Source organism: Ambystoma mexicanum, chromosome 8 (assembly GCF_040938575.1).
Source record: "Ambystoma mexicanum isolate Mex_15411 chromosome 8, UKY_AmexF1_1, whole genome shotgun sequence".
Lineage (NCBI taxonomy): Eukaryota > Metazoa > Chordata > Amphibia > Caudata > Ambystomatidae > Ambystoma > Ambystoma mexicanum.
Window position 1 is genome coordinate 1,417,958,192 of NC_090929.1, and position 19,275 is coordinate 1,417,977,466.

At 44.4% G+C, this 19,275-nt stretch overlaps 1 protein-coding gene across 3 annotated transcripts in view; it reads right to left on the reverse strand.

Moving 5' to 3' along the window:
* Positions 1-19,275, reverse strand: part of ZFYVE27 (zinc finger FYVE-type containing 27) — a 570,694-nt gene that overhangs the window by 138,275 nt on the left and 413,144 nt on the right. For all 3 annotated transcript variants that reach the window (XM_069611556.1, XM_069611555.1, XM_069611554.1), the window contains 2 exons: positions 10,805-10,851; positions 5,158-5,239 (listed from right to left, as the gene is read on the reverse strand). In XM_069611556.1, coding sequence (XP_069467657.1) covers positions 5,158-5,239; positions 10,805-10,851 — 129 coding nt within the window. The remainder of the gene's footprint in view (positions 1-5,157; positions 5,240-10,804; positions 10,852-19,275) is intronic.

The window sequence follows — 19,275 nt, forward strand, 5'->3', positions numbered from 1 at the left end:
CAGTGCCCACTGAAGAGATCTCATTCTCAGGCGAGCCTCTGGCACAAGGAAGATGCAGGATGCCATGAGGCCTAGCAACCTCAAAAAGTCGAAGGCTGGGAGACGTTGGGCATTTTGAAACTTGTTGACCATCTGCAGAATATCTTGAGCCCTCACCTCTGGTGGCGAGGCTTTTCCCAGGGAAGTGTCCAGGACCGCTCGAAATAACTGGAGTCTCTGTGATGGTATCATCTGTGACTTCTTTCAATTGAGGGAGAAGCCCAGTTTGTGAAGGAAGTGGCAGACATAATCTAGCTGGATCTGAGCTTGTTCCGAAGATACAGCCCTGATCAGCCAATCGTCCAGGTAGGGGTAGACATGGATCCCTTCCCTCCTTAGACTCGCAGCCACTACCGACATTAGCTTGGTGAAGACCCTCAGGCGGAGGTCAGCCCAAATGGCAGAACTCGAAATTGATAATGGGAGTCGCCAATTGCGAACCTCAGGTATTTCCTGTGTTTGAGATGGATTGGCACATGGAAATAAGCATCCTGAAGGTCCAGAGATACCAGCCAGTCCTGGAGCTGGAGGGCCTGAAGGATCTGAGACAGAGTTACCATCTTGAACTTGTCCTTCCTGAGGAACTTGTTCAATTCTCGTAAGTCCAGGATGGGTCTCAGTCCTCTGTCCTTCTTTGGTATGAGAAAGTAGGGGGGAGTACCAGCCCTTGTACCTGTCCGCTACAGGTACCGGTTTTATGTCACCTTTCTCTAGCAGGTCTATAATTTCCTGCAAGAGGAGCGGATCTGGAACTTTTAGAGAACTGTGCCCCGGTGGATGACTCTGAGGGATGTGTAGAAAGGGTAGGCAGTAACCCTGGGCAACTGTCTCTAATGCCCAAGCATCTGACGTTATAGCCTGCCATTCCGTCAGATGGTGAGTTAACCTGCCCCCTACAGGTGTTTTGTGTGGAAAGACCTCAGAGTGGTTTGGGGGCGGCTGATGCAGATGCCGAGGGTAAAGAGGCACTTGCTGCGGCTTTAGGACTTTTGACACGTCCACCTCAGGTGAATCTCCTTTGGCCTCTTTGAGCCGGCTGTCCTCTGCCTTTCCCGAATGCGGAATAATAGCGAAAGGACTTTCCTCTTCCAGAGGTTCCTGAGGGGCGAAAAGGAGTTTGGCGGATTGCAGCTCCTAACGATTTTGCCGCTGCTTTAGATGTCTGCAGTTTTTCCAGACTGTCAGCCTTTTTTCCGAATAATGAAGAGCCGTCAAAGGGCATATTCAAAAGTCTGGCCTTTACATCTGGAGCAAAGCCAGACTTTTGCAACCACGCATGCCTGCGGATTGTTGTACTTGCTGCCATGGCCCTGCTGATACTGTCAGCGGAATCGATGCCAGTTTGAAGTGACTCGCACATGGCCTCCTTGCCATCTTTAATAATGTTAAGTAAGGCTTCCTTTTCCTCTCCTTCGGGTATGCAGTCAGCCGCTGATGAAGCACACTCCCACAGTGTGTGACTGAACCTGGCGAGCGTACAGTTGGCGTTGATGGACTTCAACGCCATACTACAAGCAGAGAAGACTTTCTTTGCCATAGAATCGTACCTCTTGTCATCTCTATCCTGTGGGACAGTAGGGTAAGCGGTCCTGCTGCTTGATGAAGTTGCCGCTTGGACCACCATGCTCTCTGGAGTCGGGTGTTTTGATAAGTATTCAGGGTCAGCTGCAGCTACCCTATACTTGGCTGACAATCTTTTATTGACAGCAAGGATAACTTCAGGAGTTTCCCAATTAGATGACATTTTTCTTTGTAAGGCTGCATGGAAGGGGACCACAGGATCCTCCTGTGGACCTTTGTCTAATATGTCTGTCAGGTCATCCTGTTGAAAAACAGGCGAAGGCGCAGACCAACCCATAAATTCAATAATCCTTGCCATCAGGGTTCTATAGGGTGTTTCGGCATGTTCCCCTGGGTCTAGCTTAACAAATTCCACTTCTGGGGAAGTGTCCAGCCCACTTGCCTCATGTAATGACTCCTGTAGGTCTTTCAACCTTCTTTCCTCAGAGGTGAAATCCTCTGAAACAGGTAGTGTGGTCCTTTGCAACCCGAAGGTTTCTTGGTCAGAATCTTCCCCCTCTTCATAAATTGAAGATAATCCAGGGAACTCTGACCTCTGAAATGGTGTAAAACCCATTTCTAAGGCAGAAGGAGCCAAACTCGTTATTATTGGGCGAGAAAACGTCAATGTCGTCAATGCCGATGTGACAGGCTTCGAAGGCGCCGAGAAAACTGGAATGGGCCTCGAAGAACTCGAGAGGATCGGGATCCTACTCGAGGATGTCGACGACGGTCTCAGTGTCAATGCGGAGACTCTTGGAATCACCGTTGGCTGTGGAGTAGCCGTGGTCTTCTCTTTCATCGGCATCGATGTCGGCAATGGCGTCGAGTCGATCGTCCGATGACTCGAAGAACCCTTCGACAACGTCTTCGATGAACCCTTCGACAACGGCGTCGATGGCGCCGATCCATGCGTCGAAGGAATCTTCGACGACGGCGTTGAAGACGGTGCCTTCTTACCCGATGGCTCGTGGCGCTCTCGGGTGGAATGTTTCACCAGGTGCAGCGACTCGCGTTTTGATTTTTTGGGTTTTTCACCCGGGGTATCACCCTCAGAAGTCTTCGAGGGGGTCGAGACCGCTTTCTCGAAGACGCTTAACATTTTCTTCCTGAATTCCTCCCACTCAGCCTGAGAGCTGTGTTTTGTGGGACAGGAGACCCTTTCTGGGCAAACAGAAGACGACGAGGAAGGGGATCTTCAACGTCTCTTCTTTGAGTGTCTTGATCTCGACGAATGGTGGGAGCTACTTCGAGATCTAGAATGGGAATGTTTTCGACGGCGAGGAGACGAATGCCTCGACTCAGCCGAAGAAACTTTCGAGGAGGTTTTGACTGATTTACATCTCTCGAGCTTCCCCTTGCACTCCTTCAAGGCTTTCGCCGTCATGGACATGCAGTCCTCATACTCCGAACAATGGTGCTCGGCTCCCAAGCACCACAAGCTCTGTGGATCCGTTATCGTGATTTTTTGAAGCCGGATCACGGCATCGTCGGTTCCGATGAAGATGCCATCGAGAACAAGTTGGTATATTCGAGTAGATGTAGAAAGTTTATTCGGACTGAACTGAGCAACGATGTACCGAGGCCCCACGAAGCGCGGAAAAACGGAACTGAGCAACGGACGCCGCGCGTGGCTATTTATGGGCATGGTGACGTCGGCGCCGATACGGTGGCCGTCGAGGGACATCGACTCGGCGGACGTCGACACGCAGCGCCCTCTACTGAAAACATTTCCGAGGCCAGCAAGCTGGAGACGAATTATCAAAGATAAGGAATACGTCGGGGGACACAATCCCTTCGAAATATATGTTCACGATAACACTGCCATTTTTCGGCCAGCACATGCATTAGTTTCAAAACACTTGATTTTCACCAATATGAAAACAAGTATGCTATTGAGAAAAGTTACTCAAACAAACAATATTTAAAAACAAACATCCGTTCTATTTGTTTCCCCTGTATATATGTGGGGCTGTGAATATATTGGCTATGTGCAGGTCATTTAATAGTAGACAATGGTCAGCTTATTATGACTAGCACAACTCTACTCTGAACACACTTGTATGTGATCTTCTCAGAATATGTACGTGCAGCATTCAGACAACTTGTGTAAATAACTTTCAATGCGTGTGCATGTGAGTGTATGTTAGTGTATGTTGCTTTAAATACGTGTGTGTGCGCACATGTGTTTGCATACACATGGCTTTCGATCTATTCCTATAGTTTCCTTCAGCTCAACAAGTTCGAGTTGGAGACGTAATCTTGCAAAGATAAAAGTACAATGTTAAAACAAACTTTCGCTGTCACATTACGCATGTGTCATTCTTGTGCAGCTTTCTAGGTAAGGGACTGAAGTGGTTTAACACTTTGCATTGGTTTCTAAGAATAGGATGAATTATCATTTTTCACTAATCTATAATTTATGACTAGACTCACATTGGCTGCTTATCACGAGATCAAATGTGGCAACCGTGTTTCAAGACAACACTACTGTGTGAATCCGTGTCGGCATGAGCCAATGATTCTATTTAGTGGTGCTTAAGTTTACAGAAGCAACATGCATATAAGCGCACAAAAGTTACATTCAGTTTTAAATTTCGCCTCTCAATACAAAATGCATTAGCTCTTAAAGAAAAGACATGTCACTTTATTGTCAATGTAAAATGGAGACACAGGGCATTATATCGAATACTGCACCTTGGTCTATGTCCCATGAACATCTCCCTTGATTCCCAGCCCCCTTTATTCCCAGGATTTTACCATGCATAATTTAGGGACATTTATTTTGATTTCTCAGGGTGCTACTTACTTTTGAATGTGGCATCTATTTCGAGAGGAACCAGGAGGGACACACTCGGCAAAGGGAGCTAATTTGTCTCTGTAAGGACTCCTCTCTCTGGACGGCCTGCCTGAAAACCAGTCTTCAGATGGTCCCAGCTCTTCCCAGCCATCCCCAGTTGTAGTCCCAAAAATCTTCTCTGTTCATCTCCCCACGTTAATCTCCAATCTCCTATCCCATCTGAACATGCTTATTTTATAGTTTTGTCTCCTCACCTCTGTTCGTGTATAATGTGAAGCTTCACCAGTCTCATGACAAAGATGGGAATGTGAAGCTCATTCCTACTGTGAAAAGGCAATTTAGTTTTCATGCCTTTACTTCTGATGTGAATGTATGAGATTAATACAATTAATTCACTGTAATCTGTATATCAGTGTGTACAATTACATGTGCCGCCCATTTCCGCGCAATGCACATTAGCAGAACTAAACTATTTTTCCATTACCCCCAGCCCCAAAGGGTCATTCAAAACTAGAATTCCCTTAGAGTGCAGAAGCCATTTAATGATGGTAATAATTCACACTAGAAGTACAAAATAAACACTGAACTTTATGTTAAGCACACATCATCCAGCAGTCATTTCAATATGTTATGAATTATGTATGAAGACAATGAAGTTTTTCTGATACTACTTATTACATTTTTTTATTTTCTTAATATCACAGAGAACAAAACTATACAACCGGTTGTCTATGAAATATTTGGCTTTATTGAATTACCTGTGGCTCCCATAAATGATTTTGGAACTTTAAAAGAACAGCATCTCGAACAGAAGCTATTTCCGCAGTTACTACAGCTTCTCTGAAATGAGAGGACATATTAGTAAAGTTTTGACAGAGAATTTCATACAGTATTGCAGGATGATGGTTGTTTGGTAAAGGCATATAAATTAAGGGAAGCACTGGAAATAGAAAAAAAAAACATGATGTTCAAAATCTAATAGTACAATATGTTTACCAAAATAAGATCACTTGCTTATGGATTGACAACCCTGCACGAAGAACTGACTAGCTGTATATTTTCTACATTGAGAACAATATATTATGCTTATAAATGTAAATTGTCGGTCATGGATATACATGCTGTACTATAAAGACACAAATAATATATGCAGCCATACATGAAGGTGAGTTGAAAACACCATGGATGAACAATCTGTTTTCCAGCAATTGCTCATTCTTTCCCAATTTCAGTAACGACAACAAACCATCAGGATTGTCTTCTGCGGGTATTTGTGTTATGCTGGGGCTCCGGCATCAAAGGCTCAGTTCTCAGAGTTCCTAGAAGGTTCTGTCACCTCCCTCTTTCGTGTGCGTTGTGGGCTCACATAGGCCCCCAAATCAGTTTCATGAGCTGTTCTATGTGCAGGCATTCTGGGGTCCAGTGTGCTTGGACTAAAGAAGTCAAAAGATCTTGTGATCAGCTGGGCAATTGATGGGAGCGGGTAGTGAGAGCTAAGAGGCAGGGGTTTTGTTAGGGGAGTTTTCCTAAAGTCATACTGGTAGTAAGACTTTAGTAAGCTATCCCAGGGGTTTGTAGATCTCCAACTCTTAGTATCAGTCTGTACTAACTCAGGACCTCAGTAGACTGGCAGAGCAGTCAGGCTTATCTTAAGAGAAAGATGTGAGCTGTATGTAAGTACACTGAACCTTAGTTAGACATGCACACCAAAGAAACTCTTAGACATATCATTTATATAAAATTACATATGTATTATATATACACATCAGAATAAGTTTAAATACTTTAGACGTTGACACTAGAACACTTTGGAATACTTGAGAATACACTTCAAAGGACACTTTCGGGTTTGTTCGCTGGTTACATTTGTAGCAATATTAGAAAGGGAAAAGAAAATGTTATAGTATTATCGGTTATTACGTGTACCTGTGGTTTCTAACAGTTTATGTGGTAATACATTTACTCGGCAAACACATATAGTAAAGTTACTTTAAGGGAGGAAAATGGTTAGTTAGTGTAACATTAGCCTGGTTCAAGGTTCTAGAAAGGGGTTCTTCGCAAAGCAAGTCTTTGAAGTCCAGAAAAGCATCCCTAGCTAAAAGCAGGTCGGAGAGGGCTCAAAGTCTTGACAAGCAGCATAATACGAAGAGTTCCTGAGGATTTCTTCCAGTCTCCAGTGTTATAGAAGCAGCCAACGACTAACAAGGGAGACCAGTAAAAGGACTCTATGAAAGGACAAAAGCAGCGGCTTGAGTTGGAAGTATGAGGGGGACCCTGAACACCTGTGGGTGCGCTGCAATGATCTGGAGCGACTTCTTGGAATCAGGTAAGCAATACCTTTGTCCCCACAGTACCTTAGGTTTGAATGAAATGTTTGTGCTGGATGCTCAGCAATGTTGCAGCTCTGGACCCGACGTCCAGATTCCTTAGTCTGATGAGTGAAGGCAGGACATTGGGCAGGATCTCTCAGCAGCAGTCTTGAGCGAGGACCTGTGGCACAACTTTCAGCAACTTCTTGGTTCACTCTTCGGTTTTGGCGCCGTTTCTGCAGCACCAACAATGGACATGGATCGTCCGGTCAATCTTCTTTGTTTCCTGTAGTCCTGCAATCTGGTGAGTGGCTCTGGGCGAGTTGCATCGCATCCTTGGAGGGTCCTTATGGGTTCAGCAAAGATTTGGGCGGATTCGGCCTTTCTGCGATGATGCCCTCAAAATGGGCAGCAGGTCTCCCGTTATTGGGGGTTCCGCAGCTCTGGAAACTCCTAGGACCTCGGAGATGGCTTGTTTCAACGTTCATCTTGGGACGGGTTGTTCCCACCAGCCAAAGGGAAAGAGGCCTCTTCGGCGCTCATCTGTCGCTTAGAAAACAGGGTCAGGACAGCAGTGGTCGCTTCATGGTGTTGCAAAGGGTCTGCAGGCATCTCTGGTCGTCTTCTTCATCAGTTACTTCAGTTTCCAGTGGTCGACTTGCTTTTCACTCCAGAAGCCTCACATTTTACACAGTTCCAGCATACACGCCTCTGCATTCTCTCAGCATTTTACAGAAAGGGGCATTTGGCTGTCCAATCAGAACAGTCAGACCCCCCTGAGGGAGCTAGTCATATTCAGGCACTCTGGCAGATAAAGGACAGGGGACTCATCCCCCACTTCCTGCCTGCCCAGAAACTCTGGAGCCTAGGCAGGGATACCCAAGGGTTCCCACCAAAGGCAAAACACACACACACACTGTCTTCCCCCTCCCAGGGGGAGGGTGGAAGGGCTAACAAAGAACAACCACGCTAGTAATGGCGGGAAAAGAAGGGAGGCTCGAAGTTGGTACTTGGGTGCCCCTTTTGTGCACTACGGAGTCTATAGACATAGCCTGCGTTATAAAAATTACACAATAGTTGGTAGAATACGTCCACTGCCACCAGCCATAAATAGGATATTGTTTATGTGACTAAAACATCACAGGAGTAGACTGAAGGGAGCTACTAGGTATCCCTTTGGCACTCCACTGAAGGTGGTGTGTGCCAATCTCTCAAACTATAGAGTTTTGGGAGAGACATTACATTTCTCTCTAGCCTTAAGAACTTTAGCTACTGGAGGATATAGAAAAAGAATCTTAGAGGAGGACCCTAGGGATCCCCAGCAACACTGCCCATAAAGAGCTCTGTGCTGGAAGAGTAAAAATACAAAGGCCTTTAAGAGCTATGGAGCAGACAGAATCCATAGTACAGGTAGAATACAAAGAATTAAGTTCCAAAAGACAGAGCCCACAAGAACGAATGAGTGGAAAAAGTCTCCACCCTTCAGGATTGAAAGAAAAAGGTCCAGAAGTCCAGCAGAAAGTGCTGGGGGTCTCACTGGGAGAGGGTATGAAGCATAACAATGATTAAATCTCCCTAACAGGTTTCACTGAGCAGAGTGACCAAACCCTACCCTTTATCCCATTTCCCTATATACTGACCATACTCTTCCCTGATCCAGTCATTCAACCTCCCCCAGACTGAACCCTCTTATGGTTGACCTGCCCTGTTGGAACCTGTCAGTATGACTATGCACTATTTTTTATCACAATTTGCCCTGCTCCTAGATGTTATTCCCTTCATTCTTGTCACCACCCTTCTTCTACAGTCCTTTTTCAATGCACCTGAAGTTACCACCTCCCCATCTAATTACCTCCTCCTTCGCCTAGGTGTTACTACCTTCCTCACTCCTGATATTAATCCCTCCTTCTCTGTTTCTGATATCACTACCTCCTTCCTCAGTCCAAATGTTACCACCTCCCTTTCAATTCTTGAGGTTACCAATTCCTACTGCACCGTTTCATGCATTACTACCTCATCCAGCTCTCCTCTGCCAGCACCTATCCAGTCTCCTCCACTCCTGCAGCCTCTGAGTTTCCCACTGCCATCTAGGCACCAGCCTTAAAAACAAACTGAGCCTTCGGCTCCTTCAATGCACCCTGCTAGACCAAATTGGTTAGCTTTCATACTTTCTTTCCCCGTATGTGCAGATCTTTCTGTGGCTGAGGGCTGATATTGGCTAGATTCTGGGTAAGCACTAGAGTTTGATATAGAATCGGGGGTGGGAGCAAACCTACATCTGGTGTTACCGCCATCTTGGAATTTAGATGTGCTACTTTAAGCCTCCTAGGGGTTGCCTTTACTGAGCAGCTGACTATAGGCTCTCCCGGTGTGAGTTATACGTTAGAAGAATGATGGGTAAATGTTCTATTCTGTGAAGTTTACCTTTATCAGTGTACGAGAAGGGAGCGGGATACTTTGTTTTCTGGGTGTTGCCTTTTGTTGCAAGTAGCACAGGACAAATCCTCTGCTACTTGCAACAAAAGGCGACACCTAATGCTGCTTCCTGTGTCCCAGTTCCCAAGTTTGGAAAAACATGGACTGAAAGGACTGTACCAACAGGACCACAGGGGTTGTCTTTAGTTCTGTAGTATCCAAGGTATAATATCCTTGAGGCACAGACTGCAGCGGTGGTGACATACAAGATAGCCTTCCTAAACCCATGGAAACCATTCTTCTTTAAGGACAAGACTGTTGCTTTGATGTAAGGACTTTGTTTTGCTGGTTCCCGCTTCAGGCTATCTCTAAGAGAGGAGGCTCTTTCCCTTAGGCTGAAACCCTTTTGTATTGACTGGTGTGACTATACCCTGCTAAGTAGTGGGTTCCCCAACAAGGTGACCAGGGGATCCTTCGCAAACCGCCCCTGGGCCAAATATCCACTGGCTCCGGGAGGCACCCAGGCCCCAGAGTTGCCTTTGAGTTGGTCTCAAGAGTTAGGCAGGGGAACTAATCACAAGGCATACAGTAAAGGAATCCCCTTTACAAGCTGCATAATACTTTTAACATGAAAGACAGTCATGGGGAGAACCTTTTAGGTGAGGCATGGTTGTCATTTTGAAAATGTAAATAATTTACCAATCCTCTGCCTACATAAATGTGTGATTGTGAATACCCCATCATGAGGCTATGCACTTTCTGCAACACAATAGCAGTGATCACTGAAAATAGCTAAGACTCTTCACTTTCATCTATACAATTGGAAACACCCCTGCCATCCATCATAAGCATGTGGGTTTCATTTCTCAATTAGTTGTTGCACCTTTGTTGCCTACTCTTGTTACTAGTAGCATTAATGAACATCTTACCGTCCCTATTTTGCTATCAATGGTTTCCAATCAGTAGCCACTTGTGGTTTGGCTATATGGGATAAAGGGAAAGTCCCTCATGAACTTTGTGTGTGTGATCTGGTTAGGGATGTTCCCAGTCTCTTCGGGGTTGTGAAGGGAGCAATTGCCAAACTAAATTAATGTAAAACCTCATATTTGAATATGCTTACCCATTTTAGGGCATCTGGCATATGTAAGAAAGCGACTTGGATTTGACAACAGTTTTAAGAGATAGTTGTGGTTATTTGTTCAGCCCGGTCTGCAGTATCACCACAACTCCCCATCTCTTCAGTAATCCAGTTGTAGCATTTGTCTCTCTCTTGGGGTTTGGGTGACGCATGGTGGGATAATATCTAGTGACAAAATGCAGAACCTCTCCAGGTATCGACATTGTACCCCTCTGCAATGGTTTGTGTGTTTGAACTTATATCTAATAGATTAATAACAAAACATGTATTTACCCTACAAGTATCGGCTTCCGCCTTCCATAGGTAGCAGAAGACCGCTCGATCCATGCTACTCTCACGTATTTATTTTTCATAGATACAGACTTGCAGATTTAATACACCCAGCCACAAAGAAAGGGACTGTAGGCATTGCTAAAAATAACCCATTTGCGCATGATGCCACATATATTTATGTGTGTAGCCCTGGTTGGGTATGGGGCATGGTCATGGCTTGGGTTTTAAAATAAGCATTGCAAATTTTGAAATACAAAATGACAATCTCACCCGCTTTTTCAAGACTGAGAATGTGGCAGTGCATCCGGTGCATGTCGCTAAAAACAAAGATACAAATAATTGATTACTTTATGGTGAGCCTGTTGACCCCATTTTCTCAAATGCATTTTTTTTCAATATCTTCAAGAGTACCTCATCAGTCACAGTTTCTTACTCCAATTTATGATTTTGGTGTAATACATTTTAGAAAGACAATAATGGCAGAAAATACTGAAATAAAGAAAAATGAGATTGTCTGATTACTGCACATCCAATTTAGTCATAGAATTGGTCGCAATTTCTTTTGCCCATTTTGCCACCTATATATGTGGGGGTTGGTATAGGGATATCATTAATGCAAAAGGGACTAAGGGGGAGGCTGCAGGGGGTTATCCTCTGCATATATATTCTGCAAAGTGTACCCGTCAAAAAAAGAAAGTTGCAACCAACTCTCTACCGACTAAAACGATATGCAGTAATCAAGCAAAACCAGAAAAATGACAAACGCCTCAATTGTTCCCATTTAAGAAGTTGATAGAGTGATTCGGATGCAAGTCATTAATAAATAAAACATGTAATGTAATGCCTATTTGTTCATTATCATCACTTTTGTACCTTGGCAACACAGGTGGTACAACAGGGATCATGGAGGGGATTGAGTTAAGAAGGCAGATTTCAATCACACAAACAAAACCAGAAGCAATCTAACAGAGGAACAGTTGTGGATATCAGGGCCTAGAATTACAGGCATAAGAAATACATACATCAATCACAACTATTTTTGCTGCACTGAAACCAATAGATAGAAACAAACTGGCCCGCAACAACCACTATCAAAAGAATAGCAGAGATAAACAGTCAAATGTATTTCAAGCATACAATCCTTTTTATCACAGACATAATTTTCAAATATAAAGGTCTGTGATCATTCTTATGTCCCCAATATGTTGTTTGATTTTATGTAAAGCAGACAGAAAACCTAACTGGTGCTATTTGTCCCCTTCTTTTTTCTCCTAAGTGTATTTTGAAAAAGCACGAACAGGAGTGTATCTTGAAATGATATCCTTCTCTCAGAAAGTAATTTCTATGGTTTTTCTAGATTTTGATAATGTGCTTTGCACATTTGGACAATTCCAATGATTTAATTATGGTTACAATAGGTACAGGAAGTAATCATTACAAAGGAACAATGTACGATTTTACACAAATGTAACCTCAATAAATATCCTCATCTTTTACTAGGTTGTTAGACAGAATGCACATGACATTGACTTTTAAAACACCCTTCCTGCTTCGAAAGGGTCACTCCCAGATTAAAACATGCATCGAACCGGGAGGATGGCTCAGGGGAAATGCGTTTGACTTAGAAGCAAGACAACGCAGAGCAACACAGGTGTGTAACCCAGTCCGGTACTTAGAAACTGATCTCTGGTATTACGCTAATTATAATATAATTCACTAATCTGGCAATGCAACCCTTGCCCAGAGAAAGAGGAAGAGAGCCACAATAGAGTGAGACAGACAGAGAGGAAAATGTTAGTATTTATCTCCCACCTTAAAGAAATTAATTAAATTGAGGGTGTAACCATTTAGATTCCACAGTAACTATTAAGTGAAAAAACAAAGACCATGAAAGAAATACAGCGCAAGTATTCTCAGATCATGTCAAATAGTCGCTCATGACAAAACATCTCCATAGTTGACCCAACACAAATTGCCAATTTCTCGTTATTTGTATCTTCTGCCCATTGCAGACCATTCATAATGACTCTCAATGATCAACTTCATATTTTCTTTATTGAGTATTATTTGTCAGGGACACATTTCACCAAAGCATTGTACAGATCACATTGAGGGGCATGCGGTCTACACCGATTGCTGGGGTTTATAAAAATGAGTTTCCAAAAATGGTTCCTCAATTTGATAGTTAGAATGCAGAAAAAAAAATCATTTGGAGGTAATAGTTGACAGTCAACAGGGTAACACTTATCTTCAGCAAGGATGGCATTTCATACTACAGGGGCTATTTGAGCAGGATCCTGGAAAAGCTTGAATTTCATAAATTCAATAAAACAGCCAGGGTTGCAATGTTGGGAAACGTATTACTGCAACCCCTTCTCTTTTTTTGCAAACTATTTGTATTTATGTTTTATTTATTTTAATGAGGTGGTGAGTACCTCACCCATGCATACTGCAGAAAAGGCATCCATTCACAAAAAGCAGTCCTATTGCTGTGTGCTTTAGATAGCAATGGATATGATTGGTACATAAACCGGAAAGTGCTGGGGAGCTAGAAGCAGACAGCAAGTGGGCACAACATAGGACTGAACAATAGAGTACATACATATTTGATGTACAATATACAGCTTTGTTCAATTTTGTGGACCACGATTCACAGTGGTGGGGAATACAGGGAAGGAAGTGTGAGAGGGGAGTGATGGCATCACCGGGTTCTGGGGATTGATCAAGGCAGGGATACTGGTTCACAAAGACGATCTTGAAGATGGAAATAGTAAGACTGTTCTGATTCCTGGGTTAGGGAGTTCCAATGATGAGGAGAAAAAGGGTGAAGGAATAAAATAAAGACGTGGCACAGTGTGGATGGGAGACAAGTTAAGTAGCACCTGGGAGAAAAGAATACAAGGAAGAGAGAAGGAAGAGGGAGAATCAGTCAGGCAGGGGATGACTACCACATGGATAGATTTCTAGACTAGAATGAGTTTGAAGAGGCTTCAAGTGTGCAAGGCTAACCAGCCTGCAGGAAGGGGGATGTAGTGGTGGGTTAATGAACATGGAAGGTTGTAGAGGGTAGCATAGTTTAATACTTTAAAGATGCAAAGGAGTAGAGGGTGTTTACTAGAAGTCTGCTGGAACAATTCAACACTGGCTAAGGACTGGAGGGAAATACGTCTTTTGCGCCAGTGAAAGGTGAGATGGGGAAACATTGTCCTATGTTCTACAGATCGTCTCACTTCCAGGACTAAAGCTGTAAAGCCCAATCTTGTAGCTTTCATACAAATGTCTATAAGCCGCTGTGTTACATCCTGTTGCATACTTCACAGGAAAGTTAACCACATTGGAGATGCATTACACTATCACAGAAAAAGAACTCCTGGACATCAAAGATGTCTAACTAAACTCTGACTTCAAATCGTTCAACATAGATGGCAACACCATCACTGTCTCAAATAATACTAAAACCCTTGGTATCTATCTGGATGCCACCTTATACCTCACAAAACAAACTAATGCAGTAGCATCATCAGCCGCTTACACCTGCAAACTTATCACTGCATGTAGGCCGTTCATCTCCACACCTAACTGCATTACACTTGCCAGAACGTTAGTTTTGTCCAGAGTAGACTACTGCAATGCCCTCTACTTAGGCACTAGCCACAAAAATATCCACAAACTACAAGTAATTCAAAATAATGCCATCAGGGCAGCCCTCAACATCCCCAAGAAATCGCATATTTCTGAGACTAGACGTAATCTGCACTGGCTCCCAATAGAGCACAGAATATCCCTCAAAACCCTCGCCCTTACCCACAAAGCCAGGGCTAACCTTGCACCCACCTACATCACTAACCAACTTACTCCACACACATCATGAAGACCTCTTAGATCAGCGCAAGCAAACACTATGGCCACACCAAGATTCAAACTCCATAACTCGGGAGGGGCTAGCTTCCCTGTACAAGCCTCTAAGTTATGGAACACACTCCCTGCCTTCCTCAGGTCAGAACCTTCCTTCAACCTATTTAAACGTAATACTAAGCGCTGGCTTCATGACTTGGACACAAGAACAGTTTAACTTCCTAGAGCTTACATTTGCTGTCTGCCTACTGTATATATTGTAAATAATATATTAGCATACCATATTCTATATTACTATCTGCTTCCTCATTGCCTACTGTATGAAAATGTAACATGGATGTATGTACCTGTAACTCCCATATTCTATATATTTCTGTAACGGCAACCACTGTAATCCTTGCCTAACACTTGCAAATGTAACTTGATTCCTTGTAACTTGATCTAAAATTACGCGCCTGTATGCCCCTGGGCCTGGCTGCGCTTTATAAATAAAATAAATACAAAATACAAATACAAAGAAGCCTTCGCAGAGTGGGGGCATTTATGATTGGGGGCCGACACCAGCCTTGAGTGTATACGGATCACAAAAAACATTCTGGAAATGCGGAATGCCTGCTGCCCTAACTTTCATTTGGCAAATGGCAAAATTCCATCTCACCTTTCGACCTGACTGCAGGCACACCAAGGCAGATGTCCTGTCATGGATGCATGGTGGTGGAGGCCATGGTATGGTACAAGACATTACAAACTATATGCAAACTTGTCAGTATTCACACACATGAAACGGGATGGGCTTTTTCAGCCATTGCCGGTACCAAGCACTCCTTGGTATGCCATTAGTCTAGACTTCCTTGTGGAGTTGCCGAAAGGTCAGGGGTACACTAAAATCCTACACATAAGAGATTATTTGACTAAAATGGGTCATTTTGTACCTTGTGAAAGAGTCCCTTACAGCTGTTCAAACCATTGCTTTACTCCTCCCACATAAGTTTGCATGGCCTCCCTTCAGTTATAGTCTCTAACCGCGTAACGCAATTCACTCTGCAGAGTTGGCGTGTCCCATCAGCCTTAATAATAATAATAATGGAATTGCTGGGAATGGAAAGCAGACTATTGTAGGCCTAGCATCCACAAAGGGAAGGGTAGTGTGACAAATCTGAGGATGGCGTTCCTTCTCCCCCACAGGGGGACCCACCGCATGGGGCCACAGTGGTGCATCCACAGTACAATAGTCTGCCTGGGGGTGGTGCATCGGGGGAGGTTCAGATGGGGAAGGAAGCCCCTTAAGGGACTGGGGACGATCATACCAAGAGGGTGTAGTATTCCCCCATGTCAGTACACCTACACCCCCTCTCCAATGTTAAAGCATCCATCCCCTTCTTCTGATATGGACCATATGTTGTGAAGAGCCAGGAGTAAGACTCAGACACAAGGGAGTCATGGTTTTGGTCAAATACTTCTATTAAAATAAAAAGGGGATGCAGAAATGCCTGTCCCTGCTCTAAGAGGTGGTTCCCTACCTAAAGCAAAAACTAAGGGTCTGTCAAAGTCAGAATGTCCAAAGTAAAACTGTCCTGTGTCCAAAGTACTATTCTGGCCCTGACATTCTAACAAACCAAACTCTAAAGTGAAAAGGTAACGTATTTGGCCTCGAGTGGTTCATAAATGTTCAAAAAGGAAAAAGCCTAACTCCAACATAAAAGTTCCAACAGGATAGACTTCATTGTTCCAGAGGGTGGTTCCCTTCCCCTCGATATCTCTTCCCTTGGTTGTTCATTCAACAATGTCAGTTGATTGGGGTTCTCTTGATCAAATGTACAAAACAACTTGGCTTTCTGTCTCCTCCTTTTATGATCAGCACAGCCTTCATAGTAATCCTGATGCGTCTTTCTCAGGATGTTTCTAAATTAGGTATTTTCCTACACAATGTTCAACTTGTCTCTGCCAAGTGTTTTACCCCACCAGGGCTTTCTTTTATACACACATTTGCAACTACCGGGTATCCTCTCCTGGCAGGACTTTCTTAGATGCACAAACTTGCACCTAAAGGTATACTGTCCTGCCAGGGCTTTCTTGGATGCACACACTTGCAACTGCCTGGTGTACTCACTCACTTGCCTGGGTTTTATCATATATATATATATCCTTCTTACACTTTCAACTTGCCTGGTATACTTCCCTGCCAGGGCTTTTATCATGTGAACTCTGCTTTTATCATGTGAAAAAGTCTCTTTTTTCAGCTTTTTCAAGTGTACATCGCATACAATCTGGAAAGTCTTGTATTTTTCTGCCGTTCTGCAAATATTCTCTCGCTCTCTCTCTCATATGCTTTAAAAATGCTCATTCAGTGTTGGCATTGCTGCCAATACGCCGCAGCGTCCCTGCTTCCCCTGGGTGGACTCACTGGATCTGGATGGCGCATTGTCCTTTGTTAAGACTGATTTCCTATACTCTGGCATGGTGGACAGATGTATAGAAGGCCAACCTATATTGTGACAGGGACAACTCTGGGAAGCTGCAGCCAAACCAGTTTAAGGTAGCAGTGACAGGCGGTCTAGGCTAAGATCTTCAGAGGGGTGAGAGTGTAAAGTGTCTACAATGAGGTCACACAATGGGAGTCACAAATTACACTTAGACAGGATGTATAAAAATACAGTTATTTAATTATGGCCAAACACACTATAAGAAAAATGAACACAAGCAAGTATACTTTTCAACCAATACCATCAAACTAAAATACATATATACAGTCACAGGTTCAAGTGCATAATACAAATCAAAATACTCCTGCAAGGGAATGAATAGGTGAGTATAACACACAAAAAGGTCCACAGACAGGGTCCCTAACTAATATTGCCCAACCCTAAATTGCCTGGGGCCTTCTGCCCTATTGTTCAGGATACAAAGACACAGCACTCAGGAGGCAGGAGAAAATGTAGGTAGGGTCTCTGGGGTCCATTGATGGATTCCTAGAGCCAGGGTTCAAGATAGACAAGTGTCCAAAATTACCCCCAACAGTTAGAAGTCTTGCCAAGGCAAGTACGGGCAAAGCCAATAGGTTTAGGATAAAGGATATTATAAGTCCATTGACTTACAATGGGAGTGTAGGGCTATGTTAAAAGCTCAGTTATTTACCCCCCTCACTCCAAATCTTCCCAAGACTTTCCAGAACAAAGGAAGGGTGTTCTGCGGTCCTCGATTTTCACAGGTTGCAGGTTTGAGTGATTCTCCGGTTAGGATCTTTTGCTGGTGCAAGGACTCTTGATGAAGAAATGCAGAAACTAACAATGCAGCACCCTTCTTGGGACTGGAGGCGGGTCAGAAAAGCAGGTTTCGGACCGTGCACGCTGCGTACAGCGATGCAGCAGGACTCCGTAGCCGCGGTCGGACTTTCCGGTCTTTCTCGGGTCCCTTTGGAGCTAGGACGCCAACATTGCACAGAGGGTGTCATTGCAGTGGCAGCTGAGAGTGTGCCAAGTTTCAGGCAGAAACTCAGAACAGCAACGAAGATAACCCTGTAGCCCAAAAACGAAGCTGGCCAGCCACAGGACGATTCCCGGGCGCTTCCGAAGGCGGTTTCTGTGCTGTGCACTGAGTAGGCTTTGGGAATGGATGGTCCTCCACTCCTGGGGTCGTAGCACCATCGCAGGCCTACTGGAGATCACAAGACAGACAGGGCTCCACCAGGACTGCAGCAGAAGTTGGTTGCCAGGCCTCCTTCAGACAGGTTACAGGTTTCTTTGCGGGTCTTCTCAGCTGGACGGATTCTTGGCTCCTTCAGGTTCTTCCAGGATCTCTGAGAAATGCACGAGGGGGCCCTCTTCTTATCCTAAAAGCTAGGTAGGAGTCGAAAATCCCAGTAGCCAATGGCAGAACTAGCCCATACACACACACCCCACAGTGGTCCAATCAGGACCACTGGCGGGAACACTCATGCATACCACTCAGACACACAGAAACCAGGATGTGTATTGGGGTCAGACTGACCCAGCCCACATCCTGCCTGCAAACACACAAAGCCGTCCAGTAGCCCGCCCAAAGCTGCTGCTTTCCCGGGCACTGGAAGTCCTTATAAGGATATTTCTGGCCTCTGAGGCCAGGAAGAAGGCTAAACAACAAGATGCAAAAAGAATGGGCGAAAAACCTTTTGGCACGCCCATGTTTGACCGGTAGCCACAGTAAGTAGCCAAACGCGGTAAACGTGGTTAAGCTAAAACGAAATTCCCCAAAAAGTGGGGAAAAGTCACTGCTGCCACCAGCCCATCTTTTGAGCACCTCTAGAGTAACCAAAAAATCCTTTGAGTTTTAGTCTACGGCAACACAAAAATGAACCCGATTGCTCTGCAGTGTAAGCTGCTGTGTGCAATGATAAAAGGTTACCACAGGTGATACAAAAGTAACCACAAGTAGTAACAGTCACAAGACTAGAGGAAACACTGTTTTCCAGTACTGATAGCCTTAAGGACATATCAGTTTCCCAATAACATGTGAGCAAATGTCAGTACAGTGAAGCATAAGGCTTCACTGCACTGCAAAAAGTACAGGTCAGATTGAAAAATAAAAGCAAAAAGTTTGGGCGTTCCATAAAGATGGAAGGAAAGGTGCAGTAAGGATAATTTTTCCTAGCATCCTTCTCCCCCGGTAAGCCGTTAACGGTTGTTCAGCGCTTCCTCTTATGTTGCTGCACCTGTTTCTTGGCTTCTCTTCATTCCGCGGTGCCTGCTGGGCTTGTCTGCTTTGTGTCTTCAGGCTCTGATAAGGCAAAGGCTGCTACCAAACACCTGCGAATGCCCAGGAGCCCCCTGTTGGTTTCTGGCATTCTTGCACAGTTTTTCTTCTCGCGGTCAGCTTCCCTGTCTCTGCTTCCCGGGCCGGTTCACTCCACG